The 11,050-nt window shown below is 42.8% G+C and overlaps 1 protein-coding gene across 1 annotated transcript; it reads left to right on the forward strand.

Moving 5' to 3' along the window:
* Positions 1-259: 259 nt before the first annotated feature.
* Positions 260-1,231, forward strand: LOC102400395 (olfactory receptor 7A17-like). The gene has a single exon (XM_044935832.2). It carries the CDS (start codon positions 263-265, stop codon positions 1,229-1,231), a length of 969 nt encoding a protein of 322 aa, XP_044791767.2. The 5' UTR covers positions 260-262.
* The last annotated feature ends 9,819 nt before the right edge of the window (positions 1,232-11,050 follow it).

The raw sequence follows: 11,050 nt of genomic DNA on the forward strand, positions 1-11,050 counted from the left end.
TCGGGTACTCCTCAAGTGTGTGAAAGATATTCTCAGTAAAGCAGTAGAATGCATGACTTCTTGGGGAAAATGCTGAGATGTGACCAAAATTCCTAATCAGAGGTGAAACAGGAGATCCTCTAAAGAAGACAAACCCATACACAAAATATCAAAATTAATTTCTTGAGCAAATATATAGTGACCTTGCAACCCAGCAAGTACTGTCAGTTATGTGAAAATGAGTCATGTTATTGTCCTCTTCTCTGTTAGTCCCCTTCACCACATGGAACCATGGAATCTTACAGGAGTTTCAGAATTTGTTCTTCTGGGGTTTTCAAAGGAAGAAGAATTACAGACACTCATATTTGTGACTTTCCTCTCCATGTACCTGATCACTGTGTTTGGAAATCTGCTCATCATCCTGGCCACCGTCTATGACTCCCACCTCCACACGCCCATGTACTTCTTCCTTTCCAACCTGTCCTTCGCAGACATCTGTTTTACCAGCACTGCTGTCCCCAAGATGCTGGTGAATATCCAGACACAGAGCAAGGTCATAACCTATGCAGGTTGCATCACCCAGATGTACTTTTTCCTATTCTTTTCAGGGTTGGACATCTATCTTTTGACCGTGATGGCCTATGACAGGTTTGTGGCCATCTGTCATCCCTTGCATTACATGGTTATCATGAACCCCCGACTCTGTGGACTGCTGCTTCTGGTGACCTGGATTATAAGTGCCTTGCATTCACTGTTACAAAGCCTAATGGTGTTGCGACTGTCCTTCTGCACAGATGTGGAAATCCCCCACTTTTTCTGTGAACTCAATCAGATGGTCCAACTTGCCTGCCGTGACGTCTTTCTTAACAACATGGTCATGTATTTTGCAGCTGTGCTGCTGGCTGGCGGTCCCCTGGCTGCTATCCTTTTCTCATACTCGAAGATCGTTTCCTCCATATGTGGAATCTCATCAGCTCAGGGGAAGCAAGCAGCGTTTTCCACCTGCATGTCTCACCTCTCAGTTGTCTCTTTATTTTTTTGTACAAGCCTAGGAGTATACCTTAGCTCAGCTGCTACCCACAGATCACACTCAAGTGCAAAAGCTTCAGTGATGTACGCCGTGGTCACGCCCATGCTAAACCCCTTCATCTACAGTCTGAGGAATAAAGACATAAAGGGGGCTCTGAAAAGATTCTTGGGAATGGCAGTTATAAAAGGGACAGTGGTCACAGGGCTGAAGAGTTGCCTATGATTTTGGAGCTTAAAGTCTCAGTGCCAGAAGTTATAATTCTTCAATCAGTCTGCGCAAGTAAAACTTACTCTTTCTATTTATCTCCTGAAAATTTTTTAACTGTACCAGGTTTTAGTTGAGTCGTGCGAGATCTTCGTTGCGGCTTGTGGGATCCAGTTCCCTGACCAAGGATCGAACCCTTGCCCTGGGAATGCGAAGTCTTAACCACTGGACCACCAGGAAAGTACCTGGAATTTTTATTTTTTCAACTTCTGTGTACAATTTAGTCATTTACTTGATTAGACTTTCTTCTCTCTCTGATACCTAACATATTTCTCTTCATTTTCTTTCTGTTTTCCCTAATTCATTCCCAACCATTGATATGAAAAAAATGAGAAATTTTCATTTATCTCATGGAATTGCTTGGATTTCTTAAGAATAATTTCTCCTCAAATGACAAATAGTACCCCATGTAATATGTCTTTACTTTTAGTAGAAAAAGAGTCATGAGTTTTGCCATTCCAATGGGAACAACCAAACGTGGCAACTTTGCTATTTCTGTAATTTTATAGGAGAGGAAAATCTGAGACCAGTTTTTCACTTTTGGGTCCTTCATTCCTCTCTCTCTCTATTTGCTCAGCCGTGTCTGACTCCTTGCAACCCTGTGGCCGTAGCTTGACAGGCTCCTCTGTCCATGGGATTCTCCAGGCAAGAATACTGGAGTGGGTTGCCATTTCCTTCTCCAGGGGATCTTCCTGACCCAGGGATCAAACCCTGTGTCTCCTGTATTGCAGGCAGACCCTTTACTGTCTGAGCCACCAGGGAAGCCCTCTCTATATAAAACTATCTTACCTGGTCTTCTTGATAATGTAGACTTAACCTACTAGGTTTTTTTGTCATTGGTTTTTATTCTCTTTATTAAGATACTGTACTCTTTTCCAGACTCTAGTCCACAGTGCCTACTATTGTCACTGAAATAACTGAACATCAAATACATTTATTTTAATGGCATCTACACTGAGACAGAAAGTTGAGTAACATGGCCTTAGAGTCAGACATAACATGATGATGAAGCATATTTTAAATTATACTCTGTATTTCATGCACTAAGTTTCTTTTCAAGCTGTACATCTACTCACTGAACTATGGAATACCAACGTCAATGTGTAAGGGGATTTATTCATTGAGATGAAGAATGTTAGCAGATTTTATGTTTTCTCATTCAATTTCCTCACTGTTTCTGCTCGAAAACTTACAGTGATGCTACAAATATGACTTCTTCCATCGTTCTAAATAAAGTATCTCATTCATTTCCAAACTTTGTCATAAACACTAAACAGACAGTGAATGAACAATGTCATCTATTATATATTTCCTATATAGAAAGGAATTTCTTCTATTTGTGTGATCAAGACTAACTTGTAAGAGAACATGAATACTGCTTAGTCATATGATTCAGGGTCAGCAGTTTTTCTTCATAAGCATGCATATTCTTGCAAACTCTCCTGGGAACCTGGAAAGAAATACCAACGTAGTCATTTTTAATGTAGTTATCTGATAAAAACTTGAATAACAAAATGATCAGAAATGTTGTCTTCAAATGTCAAAACAAAAGACAAAAATAAGAAGCAATAGGGCTCCCCTGGCGGTCTGCTGCTGCTGCTAAGTCATTTCAGTCATGTCCGACTCTGTGAGATCCCATGGACTGCAGCCTACCAGGCTCCCCCATCCCTGGGATTCTCCAGGCAAGAATACTGGAGTGGGATGCCATTTCCTTCTCCAATGCATGAAAGTGAAAAATGAAAGTAAAGTCGCTCAGTCGTGTCCGACTCTTCACGACTCCATGGACTACAGCCTACCAGGCTCCTCTGTCCATGGATTTTCCAGGCAAGAGTACCGGAGTGGGGTGCCATCACCTTCTCCGCCCCTGGTGGTCTAGTGGTTAAGAATCCACCTGCCAATGCAGGGGGCAGGGATTCAGTCCTGGGTGGGGTAGATCCCACATGCCATGGAGCAGCTAAGCCTGTGTGCCACAACTACTGAGCCAGTACTCTAGAGCCTGGGCTCTGCAACAAGAAAAACCACTGCAATGAGAAGCCGGCACACCGCAACTAGAGGGTAGCCACTGCTCTCTGTAACTAGAGAAAGCCCGTGCACAGCAACGAAGACTCAGAGCAGCCAAAAATAAATAAAACTTTTTTAAAAAAGAAAAAGAAACAGCAGGTTATTACAATCACCCTTAACTAAGTTAACTTTGATTGTTGTATCTTTCGCTATTGATGCATAGCTAGCCATACAAAAATAAAATGGTTTAATACAATGTGTTTCGTATTGAATGAGGTGATGGTGGGGAGGCGTTTTGAGCTCTAAGACGCTTCATGAGTTTGCAATTAGCTGCCAGTGTCGTCATTGTGTTTCTAGGCTCATTTATGAATCTGTGCATTGCTGTAGTGCTCTTCTGTCTCAAACCCAGTTACAGTCAGTCCATTCATTTTTGTATTGGGGTTAATTTTGTCTATAAGAAAACGAGTCTTTAAAATGTGAATTGCCTTAATTTAATTCCATTGTACATATAGCCATAAATAACACTTTCCTTTTTCTCAGTTAGAAGACATATATCATATACCTATTCAATGTGACTCAGCTACCTGTGATCAAGATCAGACAGTATGGTACTGACACAAAAACAGAAATAAAGAACAACGGAACAAGATAGAAAGTCCAGAGATAAACCCATGCATCTGTGGTCACCTAATCTATGACAAAGGAAGCAAGAATATACAACAGAGAAAAGACAGTCTCTTCAATACACAGTGCTGGGAAAACTGGACAGCTCCATGTAAAAGAATGAAATTAGAACACTCCCTAATACCATACACAAAAGTAAACTAAAAATGGATTAAAGACCTAAGTGTAAGACAGGACACTGTAAGACTCTTAAAGGAAAACATAGAAGGAATACTGTTGGACATAAATTAGAGCCAGAGCTTTTTTGACCCAGCTTCCTAGAGTAAAGAAAATAAAAACAAAAAGAAACAAATGGAACTTGATTAAACGTAAAGGCTTTTGCACACCAAAGCAAACCATACATAAGATGAAAACAGAATCTTCAGAATGGGAGATATTTGCAAACAAAGCAACTAACAAGGAAATAATCTTCAAAATATACAGATAGCTCATGCAGCTCAATATCAAAAAATAAGCAACCTAATAAAAAAATGGGCTGAGAACCTAAACAGACATTTCTCCAAGGAAGACATACAGATGGCCAAGAGGCACATTAAAAGATGCTTACCATCACTAATTATTGATACAGAAATGCAAATCAAAACTACAGTGAGATATCTCCTCACACTGTCAGAATGGCCATCATCAAAAAATCTACAAACAACAAATGCTGGAGAGGGTGTAGAGAAAAGGGAACCCTCTTGCACCGTTGATGGGAATGTAACAGCCACTATGGAGAATACTACAGAGGTTCCTTAAAAAACCAAGACTAGAACTATGATATGACCCAGCAATCCCAATACTGGGCATATACCTTGCTGCTGCTGCTGCTGCTATACCTTGAGAAAACCATAATTCAAAAAGGCACATGCACCCCATTGTTCACTGAAGCACTATTTACAATAGCCAGGACATGCAAGCAACCTTAATGCCTATCAACAGAGGAATGGGTAAAGGAGATGTGGTACATATATACAAAGGAATATTACTCAGCCTGCTGCAACAAAAATAGAAATGAGTTGTTGTTTTTTTTTCCCTCCTGAAAAACAAGGAAAATAAAGAGAACAGTGAACAGGCTAGAGAAGAAACATAAAATGGCCTGAAAGAGCTAACCAATCTTAGTTTTATTTTAACTGTTACTAATCTGTAGTGCGTATAACTAGATTTGTCCATCTCAAAGCTTACCTCCTATCATCCCTAATATTATATAAATTACCTCCTGCACCTGGTATTTCCTCTCCCTCACTCTCTAGCAGGTCACCACTTATAGCTGTTTGCATTTCAGAAAGAAGGTTGCAGGCCAATAAGCCAGAGATGAATGGACCCAATTACGGGGCTGTTGGACCCAAGTACCAGGCCACATGATGCCAAAAGTGACTGTTTTATAATAATGCCCACAGAAGAATGCAAAACCTTCACCACCTTGTTCCTTATCACATACCCTGGACTACAAGTTTCCACCTATAAAACCCCATGTAATTCCCCAGGAAGGGGGACACAGTTCTTGAGGTGCTAGCCTATCGCATTTCTCTTTTGCCAGGCAAAATACAGCTACTCTCTTCTATTTCCTCCAAACTCTACGTATTTCTATTTGGCCTCAATAGATAGGTAGCCAAGATTTTGGGCAGCAAGCTATCAAAAGAAACAAAATTGGGTCATTTGCAGAGACATAGATGGACCTAGAGACTGTCATAAAGAGTGAAATAAGTCAGAAAGAGAAAAACAAATACCGTATACCATATATTAACACATATGTGTGGAATCTAGAAAAGTGGTACAGATGAACCTATTAACAAAGCAGAAATAGAGACACAGAGGTAGAGAACAAATGTATGGATACTGAGGGGGGTGGGAAGAATTGGGAGATTAGGAATGACAAGTATACACTGCTATGCACGGAATAGCTAATTAATAAGAGCCTGTTATATATTGTGGGGAACTCTACTCGATGCTTTGTGGTGATGGGAAGGAAATCCAGAGGGGCTGGGATATATGCATACACATGGCTGGTTCTGTACTTCACTGTACTGCAGAAACTAGCGCAACACTGTGAAGCAACTATACAACAATAAAAAGAAGATCCTAGATGAGTCATGCATCATTTCTTCTTGTTAATTAATTTACTAGAGTATGCTGTGCTTAGTTGCTCAGTCATGTCCGACTCTTTGCAACCCATGGACTGTAGCCCGCCAGGCTCCTCTGTCCATGGGGATTCTCCAGGCAAGAATACTGCGGTAGGCTGCCATGCCCTCCTCCAGGGGATCTTCCCAACCCAGGGATCAAACCCAGGTCTCCATAATGACATAAAATAAACTGCAAATATTTAAAATATACAGGCAATAGAAGAAGTAGAGGACTTTCTTAGAATGATGTCAACAAGACAACAGTAAGGAACTTTCTACCATCTGTCCCCACCCAGCAACAGCAAATTGATAATGATATAATTAAGATAATGATATACATAATTATAACTACTGTATATATGTATTTATATAATTTTAGTACATGAAAGAAAATGGCCATACCAATATGGAGGCCCAAATTTATCTATCATGAAAGGCTTAAAAAAGTTGATTTACAATGTTGTGTTAGTTTCAAGTGTACAGAAAAGTGATTCAGTTATATATATATATGTGTATATATATATTTTATTTCAGATTATTTTCTCTTATAGGTTATTAAAAAATATTGAGTATAGTTCCCTGTGCTAAACAGTAGGTCTTCGTTGGTCATCTATTTAATATATAGTAGTGTGTGTATCGGAGAAGGCAATGGCAGCCCACTCCAGTACTCTAGCCTGGAGAATCCCATGGACAGAGGAGCCTGGTAGGCTGCAGTCCATGGGGTCACTAGGAGTCGGACACGACTGAGCGACTTCACTTTCACTTTTCATTTTCATGCATTGGAGAAGGAAATGGCAACCCATTCCAGTGTTCTTGCCTGGAGAATCCCAGGGACGGGGGAGCCTGGTGGGCTGCCGTCTATGGGGTCGCACAGAGTCAGACACGGCTGAAGCGACTTAGCAGTAGCAGCAGCAGTGTGTGTATGTTAATCTCAAACTTCTAATTTATCCCCCCACTTTTCCCCTTTGGTATCTATAAGTTTGTTTTCTATGTCTCTGAGTCTATTTCTGTTCTGTATGGAAGTTCATTTTTATCATTTTCCTAAGAAAATGATTCCAAATATAGGCAATATTATATGATTTGTCTTTCTCTGTCTGGTTTATTCCACTTAGTATGAGAGGCTACTGAATTGGGAATTCTGGGTACCATTTCTACATTCTTAGAGACAAAATAATACATCTGGCTGGTGTGAGTTGTATTTGTTGCTGTTGTTCAGTCTCCCAGTTGTGTCTGACTCTTTTCGACCCCATGGACTGCAGCACGCCAGGCCTTCTGGTCCCTCACCACCTCCCAAGTTTGCCCAAGTTCATGTCCATTGCATCAGTGATGCCATCCAGTCATCTCATCCTCTGATACACTCTTATCCTTCCGCCTTCAATCTTTCCCAGCATCAGGGACTTTTCCAATGAGTCAGCTGTTCACATCTGATGACCAAAACACTGAAGCTTCGGCTTTAGCATCAGCCTTTCCAATGAATATTCAGGGTTGATTTCCCTTAAAATTTACTGCTTTGATCTCCTTGCTGTCCAAGAGACTTTAGAAGTCTTATCCAGCACCACATTTCTAAAGCATCAATTCTTTGGCATTCTGCCTTCTTTATGGTCCAGCTCTCACAACCGTACATGACCACTGGGAAGACCATAACCTTGACCATATGGACCTTTGTCAGGAGAGTAATGTCTCTGCTTTTCAACACACTGTCTAGGTTTGTCATAGCTTTCCTGCCAAGAAGCAATCGTCTTCTGATTTCTGAACTTCTGGAGTTGTATTTACTCCTCACCTAATCAGTAAGCCTGGGAATGGAAAAGGCATGGTAGTAAAAGCCCAGAAGACCATGGTTAGATGTGTGCGTGTGTTTGGGTGTTTGTGTACCTTGGGGGATGAGAAGGCAGAGTTGTTGTTAAGTTGCTAAGTTGTGTCAGAGTCTTTGAGACCCCTGGATTGTAGCCCACCAGGCTGATCTGTCCATGGGATTTTGCAGGCAAGAATACTGGAGTGGGTTGCCATGTCTTTCTCCAGGGGATCTTCCCGGATTAGGGATTGAACTCGGGTCTCCTGTATATGGCCTCATAATTCCAAGATGATTCTTACATTATAGGCACCATAAATAAACCAATAGGTTGTACTAACTGCTGCTACTGCTGCTGCTGCTGCTAAGTCGCTTCAGTCGTGTCTGATTCTGTGCGACCCCATAGATGGCAGCCCACCAGGCTTCCCCATCCCTGGGATTCTCCAGGCAAAAACACTGGAGTGGGTTGCCATTTCCTTCTCCAGTGCATGAAAGTGAAAAGTGAAAAGTGAAAGTGAAGTCGCTCAGTCGTGTCCGACTCTACGACCCCATGGACTGCAGCCTACCAGGCTCCTCCGTCCATGGGATTTTCCAGGCAAGAGTACTGGAGTGGGGTGCCATTGCCTTCTCTGAGGTTGTACTAAAGAGCCAATCAATTGAGGGGAGGCCCTTGCAACAAAATTAAGAGTATGGAAGAGGACCATAGTGTGGATGAGGGATTCCCCCTGACTTCCTTTTAGCAGCAGTAGGGAAGCCACCTGATTCCTCAGATTTTTCTAACACCATCTCTCATCATGCACCTTCTTGCTCACACCTCTCTGACATACCTCGTTCCTTTGGAGCCTTGATTTTTCTGAAACAAGCACCTTTCTGGGAGCTGTTGTGCTGGCCATTCCTGCATTGAGGCATACACTTCAGATAACTTCCTGGATCTAACCCTGTCTTCTTTGAGATCTGTGTTCAAATGTGGGACTTCCCTGGGGGTATAGTGGTTGAGACTCAGCAATGCCACTGCAGGGGGCGCTAGTTCCATCCCTGGTCTGGGAACTAAGATTCCGCATGCCTCGCAGTGTGGCCAAAAAACAAAAAAAAGTCACCTTGTTTGCTGGTGTTACCTAAACACTCAGTAAAAGAAAAAAAAAAAATCACACTCCTTGTCTACTGTCTCCTTTATAACTGATTTCTTCACCCCGGCAGCGCTCACCATCTGACATGTTACATGTAGTGTCTTCAGTTAGTGTGATAATTTCTAGGTCCATCATATTTCCTTGATTTTTAAATAGCGTTTGTAGGTATGTGCCTCTTGCTTTCAGGTTAGAATTCAGGTTACAAATAGCAGAAACCTCCTTAACTAAGCTTTGAAGTCTTCTGTTCTTAACAATTCAACAGGCAGGCTGTTAGAATCCTTTCTTTCGTTTTCCAGAAGGTGGCACTACAGCCCCTTTGTATTTTCTCCCTTGGCCTGAGCGCCCTGTGTCTACTAGGGCTCACTCTGGCAGAGGTGCCTGGCCTCACTCTGGCAGAGGTGCCTGGCAGCAGAGTACAAGGAGGTATGGGTTTAGCCCTTGGGGTTCTTGGGGTGCCCACAGTTTGTAGGGATTTCCTTGGCTGAGGTTCTCCAACTGGTTCATGGGCAGACTTCTTGCAGAAGTACTGGAGCGGACAGCAGGAACCGAACCATTAAAGCCAAGGTTCTTATGTTTCCTTCCATGTTTTCCTCTCTCCCCTCAGTTATGGAGATCCCTCCTCAGAAATCTGGGTACTGCTAGAGAGAAATGGGCTTCTCCAGTTGGAATGTGTGCAGCTAGGAATGGGAGGCAGTCACTCACCCCTCGCCCTTCCCACCCACTCTGTGAGAGGGGTCACGGCTTTCCACCTCCTTTGCCAGAGGAGGGCACCCCTGCTGCTGTGAAAAGCTCAACGTTGGTGGAGTCGCCCTGGGGAGACAGGCCACCTTGGCAAGTTCCTTCCTCTCGCCTCCAGACTCATCCTTACCTTGCTCTAAGGACATGCTGACGTCCCCTCCAGGCAGTCTGGACTTCCACAAAGTCTCTCTCTCCAGAAGGGTCTCTTGGTCTCTTCCCAGTTTGCCATCTCCAGGCTTCACCCCTCCATCCTCTGCTCCCTTGTGACCAGTGGAGATAGAGGAGATTTGTATCTTCCTTGGATCTGCAGCCCTTACTGAGGTCCTATTTGTTAATTTTCAGATACACAGGTGGGTTAGAAACCTCCTGGGCTCCTTGATGGAGTGTGCAGAGGCACTTTTGTTCCCTTATGGATGTTTACTTAGTTGTTTAAAAAGGGAGAGGGCGGACTTCCCTGGTGGTCCAGTGGCTGAGACTGAGCTCCCAATGCAGGTGGACTGGGTTTGATCTCTGGTCAGGGAAGTAGATCCTACATGCCACAACTAAGAGTTTGCATGCTGCAACTTAGACCTGGCGCAGCCAAATAAATAAATCTTTTTTAAAAAAGGAGGAAGGGGACAGGGAGGAAAAAGAGGAGCAACTTAACCACCGGCTATATGCCATCAATCACACCATCTGTCTGTGCTGATATTTCTAACTCCAACCCATTACCACATAGATTATTCTAGCCACCCCCCACCTTGCTTATCCCTAAATTCCCACTCCGACATTGAGAAACTCAACTCCCATTATTCACTGTGTATTTACGCCTATTGTTCAGTTCCAATGAGCATGTGCAACAGTATCAGAATTATTAACCAGCACTAAAGCACAGTGCTTGCATGCAATTATTTGTGGCTTAGTCTTATAGATTCCGTCATTTCCACAGTCCGATACGTTAGTACATTTCATTCCCCAACCCCCTACAGTGACGTTGTCTCGTACTTTTGTCATAGTTTAATTCTCTTGTCACACGCTGCAGTGTGAGATAAACAAGACTGGGAGATTCCAAAAACTTTCTTCTAGACAGCATGTCACAGGACCATGCTTTCTGGTGAGCCTCTATCTCCTTTTTGTCCCCTTCCCTGTCCCTCAGCACTTACTCTTTAGAGTTTGTCGGCTGGCCCCTCCTTCAGGCTATTTTAGTACTTCCCAGTGGTTACTTAAGGCTGCAAACCTCTGCTCTAAGGAGTCTGATCTTCAAGACCATATTTAGGAAGCAGGGCTGAAGGAAAAGGGACCAACTGTCTCCACGATTCAGGGATCGGAACCAAAGAAGAGCCAATGAGCCAGGAAG

Source organism: Bubalus bubalis, chromosome 24 (genome assembly GCF_019923935.1).
Source record: "Bubalus bubalis isolate 160015118507 breed Murrah chromosome 24, NDDB_SH_1, whole genome shotgun sequence".
In the NCBI taxonomy this organism is placed as follows: Eukaryota; Metazoa; Chordata; class Mammalia; order Artiodactyla; family Bovidae; genus Bubalus; species Bubalus bubalis.

Coding starts and splice junctions, on each gene's coding strand:
- LOC102400395 (XM_044935832.2), top strand. CDS start 263: ATGGAACCATGGAATCTTACAGGAGTTTCAGAATTTGTTCTTCTGGGG.